This window comes from Helianthus annuus, chromosome 9 (assembly GCF_002127325.2).
Source record: "Helianthus annuus cultivar XRQ/B chromosome 9, HanXRQr2.0-SUNRISE, whole genome shotgun sequence".
Classification (NCBI taxonomy): domain Eukaryota; kingdom Viridiplantae; phylum Streptophyta; class Magnoliopsida; order Asterales; family Asteraceae; genus Helianthus; species Helianthus annuus.
In genome coordinates this window covers 35442907-35461109 of record NC_035441.2, presented here as the reverse complement: position 1 = coordinate 35461109, position 18203 = coordinate 35442907, and the positions used below count along the sequence as shown (strand labels likewise).

At 35.3% G+C, this 18203-nt stretch overlaps 1 protein-coding gene across 1 annotated transcript; it reads left to right on the top strand.

The window, feature by feature from the left end:
• Window positions 1–1032: 1032 nt before the first annotated feature.
• Window positions 1033–16366, top strand: LOC110908485 (putative cysteine-rich receptor-like protein kinase 35). Its single transcript, XM_022153430.2, has 7 exons — window positions 1033–3261; window positions 3476–3601; window positions 14720–14856; window positions 15012–15222; window positions 15302–15539; window positions 15656–15806; window positions 15874–16366. Exons 1-7 carry the CDS (start codon window positions 2181–2183, stop codon window positions 16177–16179), a joined length of 2250 nt encoding a protein of 749 aa, XP_022009122.1. The 5' UTR covers window positions 1033–2180; the 3' UTR covers window positions 16180–16366.
• Window positions 16367–18203: the final 1837 nt, after the last annotated feature.

The following is an 18203-nucleotide window of genomic DNA, read 5'->3' as shown; positions in this document are numbered from 1 at the left end:
GATGGCAGTTGAAGTATGACGAAAACAAGTGCAAAATTGGAGCCTAAAACTGTATTATTAGAATAATTGGGTGTGACGTTGAGCAGTGGTGGAGGTGGAGAAAGATGGTAGCGGTGGTGGAGATTGATGGTGGTGGAGGTGGTGATGGATGGTGGTTGTTATGCAGAGGATAGAAAGGTAGAAGAAGTGTGGGTGTGATGGGACCCACAAAAAATTATTGTTTTAATAGGTTAAATGAAAATCAGTTGGACAAAAATGCCCCTGCACAAAAAGACAAAAGAGACAGGTTGCAACAGTAAAAAAGAGGGTTTTTGAATTTTGGACTAAAATGAGAATAAAAGTGAAACCAGATGGACCCAAATTTAAAAAGTTTGAGATTTGAACTAAAATGGCAAAAGTGCCCAAACCACAGGGACCAAAATGATAGTTTACTCTATATTTAATTTAGTTTATTAATTATTAATATGTTAAATGAAAATCAGTTGGACAAAATTGCCCCTGAAGAAAAAGATAAAATAGACATGCTGCAACAGTAAAAAAGGGGGGGTTTTGAATTGTGGACTAAAATGGCAATAAAAGTGAAACCATAAGAACCCAGATTTAAAAAGTTTGAGATTTAGACTAAAATGGCAAAAGTGTCCAAACAACAGGGACCAAAATGGTAGTTTACTCTAATAATTAATCTACTATTTTTTTAGAGTTAAATGCCATTTTAGTCTCTGTGGTTTGTAACATTTTTTCAGTTTAGTCCAAAGGTTTCATTTTTCGCCTTTGGGTCCAAAAATGTTTCATCTTTGCCATTTTAGTCTACTGGGTTAACTTTATACATTTTTTCTGTTAACGGGAAGGGCAATTCGGTCATTGTATATGGTCGAATTGCCCTTCTAGTTAATAGAATTACATATAAAATAACCGAATTGTCCTTCTCATGAACATATGAAATCTTTTTGTATTCACATACGAAAAATGAAACATTTAGACTAAATTAGAAAAAAAATGACGCAAACCACAATAACTAAAATGGCATTTAACTTTTTTTTTTTATATTTTATCCATATAATATACTGGTTTATATTCTAGTAAAATATATTATAATATTGTGTAACAAAGACAATATTTATCCTTATATTAATTTGTGAGTCCTTTGAACAGTTACTTTGTTTATTTCTATTTTAGTGTAAATTACGTTTTAGGCACATGTGGTTATATCACTTTTTACTATACACCGGTGGTTATATCACTTTTTACTATATTAGTCCAAAATGAGAATTTTTAACATATCTGTCCCCATGGTCTCTATAACTAACCATTTTGGCCCCTAAGTCTAACCATTTTGACCCACATGGTCTCTATAACTAACCATTTTGGCCCATTTTTTTAATTGGTTGACTCGATGTAACTTTTATTGAAATCGTGTTATGAGTAGCATGTACAAGTAAGCAAAATACAAACGTACATATTAGGAAATTGAGAAATATTCGGTTTAATGCCCCGCAACGCAGACGGGGCAAAAACTAGTTAAATAAAATTCAAAACCTCATCAACTTATTTCACACGTCTTCATACTATTTTCATTGAATAAAATTTGAATGGACAAAAATGAAAGTCCACAAAAATAAATTCAATGGTCTAACCTTGAAAATTCACATGCAAGTTCTAGGAAAAAGATAAGTATCCTACTCATAAAATTCATAACAATAATATGATAATCTCTGACAAAAGCTTAGTGAAATATTTAGCAGTATCTAAATATAAGGCTGACATCAATTACAAACTAATTTTTTTAAACAAACTGAATTATAGTCACATATGTATTTTAAAGCTTATTTACCCTAAAAATTACGTATTCTCGTCCATTAATTAAAATAAAAAAGGGATTAGGATAAATATGTGGTATAAGATAAATGTGATTATGCTTCATCATCAATATATATACGTTTAAAAACTAAATAAACTTAGCTAAATAGTTCGAAATATTGCAAGGAAAATCGTTACAATAATACTAAAAATACAAATAATATCTAAACTCATAATGTTACTTGATTAGTATGAATGGACAAAAATGGAAACTTCACAATTCACACGAAGCATGAAAATTGCTATATATAGAGAACGACTTATGAGAAAGAGAAAAAAAAAACAATCATCACCAAATTTCCTTGTAATTGTTTCTCAAGTTTATGAGTATCCTTTCACTTCTACTCCTCTTCATCATCCTCTCTTTACAATGGAAACCTTCGATGTCACGAACATGGATCAAAGCCGGTTATTGGTACACCGGTAGCGAATACCCTATACCCAACATAAACACGGCTCTTTTCACTCACCTCATATGTGCTTTTGCATACATCAACTCTTCAACCCACGAGCTCGTTTTATTACCATCAGACGAGCCATACGTGTCAACATTTGTATCCACGGTAAAAAAAAGCAACCCATCTGTTAAACCACTTTTGTCAATACGACCCAGGAACGAATATCATGGAAACGACGAGAACTCATCAAACTTTTTCTTAATGGCTGAAAACCCCGCTTATCGAAAGAGTTTCGTTGAATCTTCAATAAAAATGGCTAGGCGTTATGGGTTTGAAGGGATAGATCTTTACGCGACTACTTTGTTAAGTACAAAGGGAAACATGACCAGCTTAGGGATCTTATTTAACGAGTGGCGAGTTGCTGTTGATCGAGAAAAACTGATCTTGACCATGAAAGGTCATTACTTGCCTGAACTCGACTCGGTGAGTTACCCGGTTGACTCGGTACGCAAAAATTTTGATTGGGTGCATGTTCGATCATACGACTATCATACACCTATGACGATCGATAATTTCACTGCGGCCCATGCAGCCCTATATGATCCATCTAGCCCGGTGAATACGGATTATGGTATAAACTTATGGATCAAAAGGGGATTACCGGCTAGCCAGCTGGTGTTAGGTTTAGCATACCATGGTTATGCCTGGACCCTTGCGGACCCGAAAGATGATGGCATTGGTGCACCGGCTAAGGGTATGGCAATTACAAAAGATGGGTCGATGAGCTATGAGTATATCAAGAAGTACTTGAGAAGTTACAGAGTTAATTCAGAGTATAATTCAACTTATGTGATGAACTATTGTGCAATTGGTTCGTTTGGGATTGTGTTTGATGATGTTGAAGCTATTACAAATAAAGTTGCTTATGCTAAAAAGAAGGGGCTTCTTGGTTATAGCGTATGGCAGGTTCCTAATGACGACAACTGGAAACTATCAATAGCTGCTGGTAAGAATGTACCACAATAAGTTTTGCCCAATCTTTTAAACCACTTTTATATGTAATTTCACTTTCTTTTATCTCTGGTTCTTTATAGAGAATGACAATGACAATGACAACTTAAAATGATTACATGGAATAAATATACAACTTTGCGACTTTTGACAATTTCTTTGTGCACAATTGCTTGCTTTATCCCGCACTTACGTTACAAATTTTGCAGCACAAGAAGAAGATACTTACAGCTACCACAAGCGATTATTGGTGATTACTTTGTGCACAATTGCTTCCTTTATCCTGCTACTAGTCTGCATAATCCGTAAGCTGAGAAAAATGATCATATTAAAAGGTAAGACTTGTTACATTACAAATCTTACTTGCATACTAGAGAGAATACAAAAAGTTATCGGTCTATGTATTTAATACTTCCTCTGTCCCATTAAAAGTGTCCTATTTTGAATTTTCAAAGTCTTTATTTGTAAACTTTGACCTTAAATAATTTTGTTCGTGTTAGATAATACTTGATGAAAGTTATATGATTTGAGTGTGTTTTACAAGTGTTTTTATCTGGTTAATTTTCATCAAGTTTTATGTAACACAAAAAATATATAATTAAAGTCAAAATTTACAAATAAAGACTTTGAAAATTCAAAATAGGACACTTTTAGTGGGACAGAGGTAGTAATGTTGTTGGATTATGACGTCATCCCTGTTGGTGATTTTAGTGACATCAAACTTTTAGGATGAGCACACAAACACAAACACGTAATGCAAAATGCAATGAACGAGCACAAATATTTACATGGTTTGGTCTAAATTGATCTACGCCCACGGGTGGCAACTAGGTTATTCTTTGTTGAGGCGTTAATTTTGATTACTAGTAAATGACATATAAATAGAGACTAATTAGGGTTAAGCAACTTGCTCTCTAAGTTAAGCGCATTCAGGACCCAAAATACGTACCCAACAATCTCCATTTTGACTACTATAAATGGCATATAATTGGTCATGGCTATGTCTGCCTCTCATCCGTCGTTTGTCTCTACTAGCTCCCATGACACGAACTGTCGAATCCTTAGATAATCTGATAACAAACAAGACTCTCTCTCATCCGTCATTTGTCTCTACTAGCTCCCATGACACGAACTGTCGAATCCTTAGATAATCTGATAACAAACAAGACTCTCCATATTAAGTAGGTTATCCAGGGTTATCCTCTCGAGAGACTTTAACATTTAGAATATTGCTCCCATTACCACAAAAACCCATAACTGGTTTATTTGAACATTTTTAAGCACGCTCAACCTGAATCTAACATGTGACTCTAGGTTTATCTTCAGCAAAACAAACCTTTTTTGCCCAAGAGATTAATGAACCTGATTTGGTTTATCTTCTAATCTGGGATGGTTACTCCCACAACCAAAACTGACGATATATAGCGAACCCTATTTCTTTTTTCGAGCTAAAACTATATTCCCTTTTATATGCTTCCATTGCTTGTTCCCGAACTTAACCTCATACCCCTGTTCATCCAACTGCCCAATAGAAATCAATCTCTTCTTCAAACTTGGAATGGCCCTGACATCTTTAAAAGTCTGTGAGCCGTTGAAGTCTTCAAATCTTAGTCACCTATACCTGTAACGTTTCCTCATTATTCGCCAGTCTTACCTTACATAAATCACCTTCCTTCAGATTGTACAATGTTCCACTATTGTGGATAATGTTAAATGAAGCACCCGAATCCATAAGCCATGAATTCACACTCTTCTCGACGCTATAAACTAAAGCTTTATCATCTTCTTGGTGGTTTGCTGCAGTGTTATATTCTTTCTTCTCATTTGGAAATTTATTCCTAAAAATCCCATCCCTTTGAAATTCCAACAGATTACATCACTCCGAGCCATAGAGCGACTCCTCTTTTTATTCGTGCTTGAACTACCTCTGTTATTTTTTCTTCCTCTGCCAACATTCAATAATTCACTAGATGATTCACCTAAACTTTTCCTTCTGATGTCCTCGCTCAGAATAAGATCACGAATCCCCTAAGAAGTAAATCTATTGGTATCTGTTGAACTGGAAAATGATGCAACCATTTCAGAGCAACTGTCTAGTAAAAATGATAACAGTAGCAAGTCTTGAACTTCACCTTCGAATATGATGTCCACTCACACAAGTCCGACCAAAATCGAATTAAACTTGTTGATGTGCTATGTAACTTGAATGCGTTCTCTCATCCTAATATTCACCAATTCTTGAATTAGAAAAACCTTATTAGCTGTCGAAGGCTTCTCATACATGTTAGATAAGGCTAACATCATTCTACATGTTGTGGTTTCCTTCATGATGTTATATGACACATTCTTTGACAATGACAGTATAATAGCTGCCATGGATTTCTTGTATTTTGATTCCTAACCTGTTAGTTCCATTTTTTCTAGTCTAACCCATGATAACATAATATCTAGATCTCTCTGAACCAAATACGTCTCAGTCTGCATCTTCTATCGGCTAAAACTTGTACCATTATACTTGACGATTTTCACCTTCCTGTCTTCTGCCATGATAAACACAAACACGACCATACCAAACTGAAATTGAAAGACAAAATTATAACCGAAACAAAAGAAAGGATGATTTCACGTTTCACAAAAAGTCTTCTTCTGAACCCGTTGGTCAAACTTGGTAAAAAACTTACCTCAGAACCCTAAACACTCGGTCAAACAGATTTCGGTAATCACCTTTTATATTTTCTAACTTTTCAATCGCAAATCACCAAAATAATAATAATAAATAAATAACTCAATCTTTCCTTGGTGTATTGTCAACAAAAATTTTATGGAACAATTAGTAATCAAGCATACGAGACCCATAAAAAGATAGAAGAACATTAAGAGAGAAGCAGGGGAAATTCCCAAATCAGTTCATCCATAGTTCATTCTTACTGATCCGATTGTTTAAGTACATTTAGTTAAACCCAAAGTTACACAATAGAGCCTCAACTATTAAACTATTACAATATCAATCCCTCTACTATTTAGTATGTAACAATACTCCCCCATAAAAGATTTTTGTCCCCAAAAATCAGAACAAGAAAAGAAATTCTATTTGAAACTATCAAATCTAAAGTGTGAAAAATCTTTCGAAAAACTATTAGTGATTTCTTGAGCTTCACCAAATTGATAAACTTCCTCTTCTTTATCAATTAATAAAACATTGGCCAATCTTCTCCTCATAGATTCAGCAAGTTGACTACCTTCTTCATGATCAACATACCCAGGTGGAGCACCAATTAATCGGGTAACAAAGTGTTGCTTCATGTACTCAGACATATCAATCCCAATCGTAAGTTTTCATCATCAAAAGTGTTCTTCAAGAGACTTAGCAAAGTGTGGTTTTCTCAATACCACCGAACGCATGAACGGGATTGACTGGCAGCCGAGCCATTCTCAACCTGCCAGGTAGGCCAATATGTCTTTTTTTCTTATTGGTTTCAGGCATAGTCACATGTATACCACTCCTTCAAGCCTTGCTATAGCAGTCTCCACCTTTTGAAGTGCTTCATGTTTCAACTCTATAGTGCTTGCTAAATCATATTTTCTTTCTGCTTCTTAAACCACTAATTACTCTTCCCTTTTCTGTTCCAGCTTTTGAATTTCATCAGTATATTCATTTCCCTTCTTATATTTCTTCATTAGTGATTGAAATCTATCTCTCAAGCCATCAAATAGGTGAACTTTTAAGCCTTTTCTTTTTTTTTTAATGTATGGAGCTCACCTTCCGTCTGCATTCGTTTCCTTTCAAGATGTTAAATTTCTTCAGGTTGACTATCTAGTTGAACCCTTACATTTGCACATGCTTTTGGTCCACAAAGTATGCGGGCACCACTGTATTTTTTTGTAACCACCAACACAAGGCACTGCATGCATACAATTCCCAAAAATGTATGCAAATTCACATAGCAAATCAGTTTTTTGTGGAACCTGATGACACTGCAGAATCCATAACAATGAGAGAAATGTAGGTAACAAATCTATGCTAGCTACTTCCTCACTAGCAACATCTGAAAGGGATAAATCTGTTTTAACATCAGTGCAGATTGCAAAGCCAATTATTAGTTAACAGTTTCTCAACACACTCACATTCTTCCTAAATTTGTATGGTGTTACTAGAAATGCAACCATGTTCAACCCATTGCCAAGCCGTATCAAATGTTAGATATATATTTATAAGCTAGATGTTATTAATATTATTATTTTACATTTATATTTACCTATCATAAGTTTATATATATGGCAGTTATCGCCATTCTAATCTATGTATATATACTCATGTATCCTAACATTTAGATCATCAATTCATATCATATAAACATTATTTTCTCGTTCTGCAAAACCCTAAGGCAAATCTCTATCTAGCTTAACAGTTTTCTAAAAAAGTGGTATCAGAGCCACATCAATCCAAGTCTCAAACATCTGTTTCACGCTAAAATCTCCATTCAAGAAACATGAATCAAGCACAAGGAATTCAAACGCAGATTCCTAAACTTACTGGACAGAATTATTACCACTGGCACATACAAATGAAAGTTCTACTCGAGTCTCAAGAATTATGGAATATCGTCGATGATGGATATCAAGAATTGGGATCAAATCCCACTGAAGAGGCAACCACAACATATCGCGATTCAATCAAAAAGGATAAACGGGCACTTCACATAATCTTTCAATCAGTGATCGATACGGTATTTGAAAGAATCGCTCTGGAAAAATTGGTGAAGGAAGCATGGAATATTCTGCACAAGTCATACAAGGGAGAGAATCGGGTAAAAACAGTGAAACTTCAAACTCTTAGATGTGAATTCGATTCATTGAAAATGAAGGAGGGTGAGTCTGTCGAAGATTACTTCAACAGAACAACCCACATAGTTAATCAATTAAAAATGAACGAAAAAAATATAAATGAAAAACAAATCATAGAGAAAACTTTACGAAGTTTGACTCGAAATTTCGAGTCAGTAGTAATCGCTGTAGAAGAAACAAAAAACTTGGAAGATGTATCCACTGAAGAATTAATGGGGATTCTTCAATCTTATGAATTGAGATTGAAGCGGTATGATGATAACCCCGTGGAACATGCATTTCAAGTTTTAAATTCCAATCAAGACCGATACAAACAATCATCTCGAAACGATGTTGTAGGAAGAGGACGAGGCAAGAACAGGGGCCAGAACATGAATTCAATAAGATGTTTTAATTGTCACAGACTTGGTCACACCGCCAAGTTCTGTCAATGAAATGATGAATGTGAAAAATCGGATAACGTATTAATTCACAAGGAAGACGAAACTGATGAACAAGAAGACACAATGTTTATGATCTTCAATATGGAAGAGACAGTTAAAAACGATTGTTGGTATCTTGATAATGGCTGCAGCAATCATATGACAGGAAACCGTAAATTGTTTACTCTGCTCGATGAATCACTAAAGAAAGAGATGAGGATGGGTGATGACAAACGGTTGGAGGTATTGGGCAGCGGAGATGTCTCTATTTCGATTAGAGGACGAGCAAGGAAGATACCAAACGTGTTTTGTGTGAAGGGTTTGAAACATAACCTATTAAGTGTGGGACAACTCATACAAAAGGGGTATGAAGTCTCATTTCAAAAGGACAAATGCATCATCAAAGATGCAAGTAGTGAAGTTATAGGTGTCGTCAAGATGACGAACAATAAGATGTTTCCCTTGTACCCTGAAAGTGATTTACAGTTTGCAATGAATATGACAATAAAGAACACTTCAAATATATGGCATAAACGTTATGGTCATATGAACACGGACACCTTGATTGATATGGGAAACAAGGAGCTAGTGTTTGGACTACCAAAAATGAAAAAGGACGATAATGTGTGTGAGGGATGTATATTGGGAAAATAAGCAAGGAAACCCTTTCCAAAGAGAACGACGTGGCAAGCTAATGAACCTCTACAACTCGTCCATTCAGATATATGCGGCCCAATGAGAACGGAATCAATAGGTGGTTGTAGATATTTTATCACGTTCATCGATGATTATTCTCGGAAGACATGGGTATATTTTCTTAAATTCAAGTCTGAGGCATTAAATTACTTTAAGATGTTTAAAGCTTTGAATGAGAAGCAATCGGATCATTTGGTTAAAACATTGAGAACGGATCGTGGAGGAGAATATTGTAGCAAAATGTTTCAAGATTATCTGAATCTTAATGGAATTCGTCACCAACTTATGAATACTTATTCACCTCAACAAAAATGGAATAGCCGAACGAAAAAAACAAGACATTAATGGAGTTAATCAGGAGCATGATGAACATCAAACAACTACCGAATTGTTATTGGGCTGAAGCAGTATCATGCACTACCTACATTCTTAATCGAACCATTACAAAAACTAGACCAAACATCACTCCATATGAAGCATGGATCGGACAGAAACCAAATGTGGAACATCTGAAAGTGTTTGGTTGTTGGGCTTATGTTCATGTCCCTAAACAACATCGAGACAAGCTGCGAAATAAAACTGAAAAGACAATCTTTGTTGGTTATAGTGAAAACAGTAAAGGATACAAGTTATACAATCCACAAACCAACAAGATCATCATCAGCCGTGACGTGGTATTTGATGAAAACAAAAGGTGGGTCTTCGATTCTGAAGTATCTGATGTTCTATTTATTACAACCGATGGCAACGAGAGACAAGTCCAGGGAGATAATACGTCTAATACGGCACAAGGTGAATTGACTTCGGATGAACACCCGGAGTTGAATGATTCTGTGAATGAAGAACAAAGTCAGGAAACAAATAACAACCACCAGCAAAATGAGAGTAACTCGGCTGCAGATCATGTACAGCAACAGGACGATGATTCCTCGTCAACTGATTTAGATAATGAAGTTATCCGAACAAAGAGTATCAACAACATATACCGAGATTCAAGAGCACTTACAGATGCAGAAGTGTTACAAAAATACAATGAAAATCAAGTGGTGAATTTTGTTCTTTACACAAGCACTGATCCGACAACTTATGAAGAGGCAAGCAAGGATTCGAGGTGGTTAGAAGCAATGGATAAAGAGATGGAATCAATTAATAAAAATCAAACGTGGGAAGTAGTAGATCCTCCAAAACATTAAAAACCGATAGGTGTCAGGTGGATTTATAAAACAAAGTATGATGAAAAAGGGAATGTAGACAAATACAAGGCCAGATTGGTAGTAAAACGATACAAGTAGAAATATGGAATAGACTATCAGAGGTGTTTGCACCAGTAATCAGGTTCGAAATGGTTCGTTTAGTGTTGGCTCTCGCGGCACAATATGGATGGCATATTCATCAAATGGATGTCAAAACTGCCTTCTTAAACGGGAAGTTGAAAGAGCAAGTTTACATAGAACAACCTCAAGGATACATTAAACAAGGAGAAGAGAGAAAGGTATGTCATCTCAAAAGCTCTATACGGTTTAAAGCAAGCACCTAGGGCATGGTAGAGTCGCATAGATTCATACTTTATGCAACACGAGTTTAAGAAATGCACTTATGAACACACTCTTTACATCAAAGACACCAAAGAAGGAAAGCTAGTGATATGCCTGTATGTAGATGACTTAATAATAGCAAGCAGCTCAATGAGTTTAATTACAGAATTTAAAAACTCAATGAAAAAGGAGTTTGAAATGACTGACATGGGTCGGTTACACTATTTTCTTGGCATGGAGGTACTTTATGAGAATGGTAATATCATTCTCTCACAAAGAAAGTACATGAAAAATTTGTTAGAGAAATATAGGATGACCCAATGCAATACCGTCTCCACTCCGATGGAATATGGACTAAAGTTGTCCAAAGATGACCCAGAAGATTTCGTAGATGAGGGTGTATATCAAAGCTTAGTTGGAAGTTTGATGTACTTAACCAACACAAGACTGGGCATTATGTTTGCAGTAAGCAAGGTAAGTAGATTTATGGAATGTCCAAAGAAGAGTCATTGGGAAGCAGCTAAGTGCATACTGAAATACATTAAAGGGACACAAGATCAAGGAATTACATATTCTAAAGGAGGAAAGAAGAATCTTGTGTGTTTTAGTGATAGTGATTATGCAGGAAATATAGATGACATTAAGAGTACCTCTGGATATATTTTTCATTTAGGGTCTGGTCCTATATCATGGCAATCAAAGAAGCAAAAGGTGGTAGCACTATCTTCGACAGAAGCTGAGTATATGGCTTTGTCCTTAACTGGCTGTCAAGCCATATGGATTAAAGGAATTCTAGATGATCTGCAAGGAAAGAATGACTACTCAATTCCAATATATTGTGACAATAAGTCAACCATCTGTTTAGCAAGAGATCTAGTCTATCATGGACAAAGCAAGCATATAAGGGTTAAGTATCACTTCATCAGGGATTTAATCAAGAAAAGGGAAGTAACTGTTATCTTTTGTGCAACGAAAGATCAAATGGCAGACATTATGACAAAAGCATTGCAGCTGAAGGATTTCACTCGGCTGAAGGGACTACTGCACATGTCGCTGAGATGATCTAGCTTACGGGAGGGTGTTAGATATATATTTATAAGCTAGATGTTATTAATATTATTATTTTACATTTATATTTACCTATCATAAGTTTATATATATGGTAGTTATCGCCATTCTAATCTATGTATATATACTCATGTCCTAACATTTAGATCATCAATTCATATCATATGAACATTATTTTCTCGTTCTGCAAAACTCTAAGGAAAATCTCTATCTAGATTAACAGTTTTCTAACATCAAAGAGTACATTTCAGCTGCCCTTGATGATTCAGAAAAAAATGTGGATGACCACACAAATATAACTGCTACAACAATCTTTAACAACTATATCCCATTGATAATGAGTGTAAGAAAAATATAAGCCTGCTATTATATGTTCCTCCAAAATCCCATCAAATTTATATTTACACTTAACTAACTAACTATTTATACCATCACTAACATCAATATTGACACCACTAACATCAATGTTCTCTCATTTCCTATCTTCCTATTTGGTGGGACCTTTTTTGGAACCTTAGTAATATCAAATAACACCCAACATTTGGTCTTACCACCTAATAGGAAAAACCCATTATCTTATTTTAACAATTGTAACATTTGATGGTCTCATCTTTGTGTTTTTGTCAACTAGTTCTTTAACGGATATAAACTCCATAACCTAACCACCTCTACATTCCGAATTATTACGAACCCAACCGCTATGTATCCACTTAAATTGTTTTCCATGATGAAGAATTCCAACACCAAATCCAGTAGGGAAACACACCATTTTTATTATCTCATGATCAGGCATTTTTCGTTTGATATTCACATCCTGATTCAAACCCCGACTTGCTTTCAACCTTATTAGTTGAATTATCTAGATTGTTATTAGAGGTGTAATTTTTGACATAACAAATGGAACCTAAGTATCCGAATTATCATCGCACACCCTAAGTGGAACTTTAGTATCCCGATTATCGCCTTATGAATATACTTGATACATGTCGTCGGAATTGATGTCAATTTCTTGCCCAACCATTCTTGGGTCATCACCATAACATGTTTTATATCACTACTACTCTTTTCATGTAAATCATTATAAAGACCAATGTGAACCTGATTATCTTTCTTATCTATTTCATTTTCCTCTGAATTAACCCCATTAAATGATTCTTGAATCGCATCCCCAACCTTTTTAGACATTTCCCCAAACATTTGGTTGACAGATTCCACCTTTGTGAACTGAGAAAGATAAGATGGTTCAATTTGATTTGAAGAATTAGATTTGGGTTCTAGGACAAACACACTCACCTCAGAATTAGATGATTCCAGTTGATTTGAATAACCCCTAGCTCTTGTAGAATCATCAGGCATCTCTTTCAGTTCTGCCATATTTCTTTCTTGAAATGAATCCGAATTGAGAATCGTTCATATAATCTAGCCATAGACATCACCTATTCCATTTTCAACCCATTATACATGTTGTGACACTCCATAAGAATATCACCAATTTCTGGTTTAAGGTTGAAAATTAAGCAATATACCCCATAATCGTCGGAAAACTCTTCAGATATTTTGACCCTATTAAGCAAAGTTTCAAATTCATCGCAATAGTCATGAACAATGTTGTGCTTTGAATCTCTAGAATCTGATCGGCACCCTAATTGTCCTAATCCCAGGTCAAGAGGGGGGGGGGGATAGTTTTGAAACCATTATTACAAGCCAAATTAGAGAACTCAACTCAAAAGACTAGTCTGGTGAGTAAGACAGCTCATTTGGATTATATGCCCCACATTTGTTGCCCATAAACCAATGTGGGATAAGTACCACACCTTGCAATGGTATTAGAGCCAAACTCGGAGTGGTGGCATGGATGGAACCAGCAGTTACCAACGAGGCTCGGAGTGGTGACCCACAGAGTGGTGATCTGGATGAAGCCAGCCGTGACTAATGAGGATGTTGACCCTTAAGGAGAGTCGAATGTTATGAATTGAAATCATTGCAAGGTGTGGGACTCAGTTGTATGGGCAAAAAATATGGGGTTTATAATTTAAAGGAGCTCTCTCACCCACCATACTAGTGTTTTAGGTTTAGTTGATCTCCTGTTTTGGCTGTAACACGGACTAGAACCATTGCTAGGTATGAGACTTGTCCCACACTGGTGTTATGGCCAACAAATGTGGTATTTTTAGTCCAAATCAACTCTCTCACCTATTAGACTAGTCTTTTGGGTTGAGTTATTCTATTTAGGTTTTTTTTTGTCTTCTCTAACACTTGAAAAAACAAAATGTTACTCCCTCTTTTATTTTCTTTGAACACGCAAAACCCAAGCAACTTTTCTTCTTCTGTTAATTCTTGGGGTGGGGTTGATAACCTCCTTCCTTTATTTTTTTTTTATTCACGTGAGGCACACGCAAAAAAAAATTACTTAACTTATTCTCAATCGAATAAAAAAAAGGGTGGCGACCTTAAAAACTGGATAGATGGTAACCTAGTCACAGAGTTACCACCTCACTTCCTTAGCAACAAAATTACTACTAATTGAGTTCATGTTGGAACAAAGTTACTGCTGTTGTAATTGTAATTGTTGTAGCTACACCCCACCTATCATACCTTTTCATGGAAGGTCATGACATTTCAACCCATGTATAAAGGAATCACCTGGTCTGATTCCAATCATTGAAATAACTCTTTGAATTCTCACAGAAAAGAACATCTCCTTCCTAAGAATTTTTTGTTTTGTCTTATATGATTATTGATTTCTTGTACCCATGAAATACTTTAAACTAAAATAGTTTAAAGTGATATTACACGGTTTAAAAAGCTATAAGGAAATTGGGAAATCCTATGTATCAAATGCCTAACATGTAACATTGAGGATAACATGTTCTATTTGCTTTAATAGTGAAACAGGTCATGAATAGAAGCAAAACATCAACTCATGGCCACCAAGCAATTAGCTTTGCTGACATAATGGAAGCAACAAATAGCTTCTCAGAAGAAAGTAAGATTGGCGAGGGTGGATATGGACCAGTTTACAAGGTACCTATGTCTTTTATTTTACATTTACAAGGTAACTATGATCATAAACAACTATGCGTTGACATCAACATAAGCTTAGTCTATAAAATAAATAAATACATTATCCTAGGAAAGTAATAACAGTAATAGAACAATTTATGCTTGTGGATCACTAGGGAAAATTATCAAATGGACAAGAAATAGCAATAAAAAGACTTTCGCGTAGTTCTAAACAAGGAATTGAGGAGTTCAAGAACGAGGTTACATTTGCAACAAAACTACAACATGTAAATCTAGTAAAACTCTTGGGGTTCTGCACTGAAAGGGAAGAAAAGATACTGATCTATGAATACATGCCGAATAAAAGCTTGGACCTCTACCTCTTTGGTGAGAAGTCTTCTTTACTCTTAATATTGAGTCAATTACATGATCCCGCATTTTGGTTTACCTTAAATTACTTGTGTAGATCCAAGTAGAAGGTTGATGTTGAATTGGGAGAAATGGGTTGAAATAATTGAAGGGATAATCCAAGGACTTCTGTATCTCCAAGAATACTCGAGACTAACAATAGTTCATAGAGACTTGAAAGCAAGCAACATTTTACTTGATGGTAATATGAAGCCTAAAATATCAGATTTTGGTATAGCAAAAAGCTTTGAGAGCAATGAAATTGAAGCAAATACTGACCGGATTGTTGGAACCTAGTAAGTATGCTCACAAGTTTAATCCAAATAATTTTGGTTTCAAGTGTATTAACTTTCATTATTAATAGATCACTATTCTTTAGACGCTCTCTAAGTATTTCCTTGGTCCAATGCAGTGGATGTGTTCCTCCAGAGTATATAAAACAAGGTTTATACTCTAGAAAATATGATGTTTATAGCTTCGGAGTTCTCCTACTGCAGATCATAAGTGGGAAGAAGAACTACAGCGTCTATGGACCACATCAAAACCTCAATCTCCTAGAATATGTACGCTTTTTTCTCTAATTTGCACAAATATGTTTCAACGTTGATGGTTGACTATAAACAATTACAGGCATATGTTCTATGTAAAGAAGGCAGAGGAATGGAGTTCATAGATTCTTCATTGGATGATGACTCTTCAACGTATAAATTAAACAGATGCATCCAAGTTGCCCTGCTATGTGTTGAAGAAAAATGGACACACAGGCCATCGATGTTGGAAGTTTCAGCCATGTTAAGGAATGAGTATCAAGATCTGCCTATGCCAAGAAGGCCTGCTTTTTCAACAAATAGATATGATGAAGAAAAGAAAAATAAAACCCATGGAAAAGTCTATTCTGTTAATATTACTACCATTTCCCAACTTTTACCTCGGTGAGATATCACTATGTCTCGCAGTGGTGGAATCAAGGATTCTTTGAGTATAAATTTTTTATGCATTACAACTTGGGCTTCTAACCCAATTTCTAAACCGAACACCAATCATTCTTCTTTTGTTGCTACTGTACCTTTGCACAGTTAATACATGATTCGACCGTGGCAACGACCAGTATGCTTCCATTCAACATTTTTTTATTCCTTTTGATATTTTAGTGCAACTTTGTGCTTATGAGTTCTGGAGTTCTGCAGGATAGACTATCAAAATATGATCATTTTTAGGGACATTTCCATCACATGTTCACATAATTTTTATGATCATAAATAATGTTGCATCTATAATAGTTATTAATATATACCTAACACCTTTATTTGAAACTTTCTTTCTTGATTACCATTTATTCGCTTACTATTCAATAAAGTAAGTCTTATTAGACCATGTGTAGTCATAAAGCCCCTTTGGGGGCGTTATGCGACAAGTGACGAAATGCATAAGAGAGAGGGGCTTTATGGGGCGTTATATCACAAGAGGGTGTAGTGGTAAGGGGGTTATATAACCCCTTCAATATATACATACATATGTATGTATATATATGTGTGTGAGTGGAGGAGGTTGGGCAACAACGTGATGATTTTCACGTGGATTTAAAATTCAGACCCCAACCGCCAACCGTAGTGGTGTACGACGACGCTATGGGGCGTTATGTTGTCTTTCCCCGCTATGTGACGCCCTACTACGTTTGTCATTATTCTTTTTTTCTACACAACAAGTTAGAGGTTATTCTTGAAAATATGAAAGAGCCCTCAAGAGTTCAAAAATACTTAGTTTTAGGAAATGAAATAAATTAGAATTTATATATCATATAAAATTGTAACATTTTAAGCATTCATGGAATACGAAGTTTGGATGTTGATTACTTAATATATTAGTGTATGAAATTATGAATTTTAAATTGATGTCAAAAAAAAAAATATAAGAGTGTGTTTGTTTTTATGACATTGTTCATCAACAATCTCCCCTTTCAATCATGACAATAATACAAAGTATAAGCTGACCAATTGTTCTATATATTCATTTTTCCATGTTTGGCTTGGTAATCTTTATCCCTCTTTTATGTATCAAAGAGGTTGAGTTAATTTTTATTATAGGCGAAATTTTGTAAAAGGTAAAATGGAAACCAGCCAGGAGCCATGAGAACAAACAAACACCCAAATATAATTAAATATATAAAGTTTTACTACTGATAGACTTTAAAATAAAAATAATTATATAAAAGTGAGTAAAAACATATAAAAGCAGAAATGTTCCATGCTATCTCATGCTGTTTTCTCTCCCATCCTTAAGTACTAGTCGTTGATGTCGTACGTGTTTCCGTAGGCTAGTATGCTGTCACGGCCCCCGACCCGGTTTGACCCGTTTCAGGAGCCGTGGGACAGGAAATCCCGTGGTATGTACTTTAGGTGACAGCGGAAGTCTTTTTAAAAAAGGATCTTTTTAATAACTTAAACTGCTCGTTTCATAACTTAGGGATAAATTCCCAAAGTTTACAATACTGTGATTTCTCAGGGAAATCTTTATTTTCAAAACATGTTCTTTAATTTATTTACATTGAGCCACTTTTCTAAGCTGGGAGTGCTCCATGGCACTTTTCTTTGCTCATACCATATCACCTGAAACACGTTTGAAAAAGGTTTTGTCAGCAGGGAAATACTGAGTGAATCATTCATTTTATTGGAAACGACACATTTGTTATAATCTACAGTATTAAGGGGAATTACAATGTTTCTGATATCAAACCAACTACCCACAGTATTTGTCACTCGACCATCCATTGGCTAGCCCATTTGTCCAATGGTGTCTGTGACTGTGGTCAGATCACCCCTTGGCCACCCGTTTGTCCAAGTGTGATGGGAAATAAGTAATGTATACAAAACCCCACATACCGGCTGTAACTTAGTGATTACATAGACTTAATCACTGTAACTATAACTTTAAAAATAACTTGGAGTTTTGTAAAACAGTTT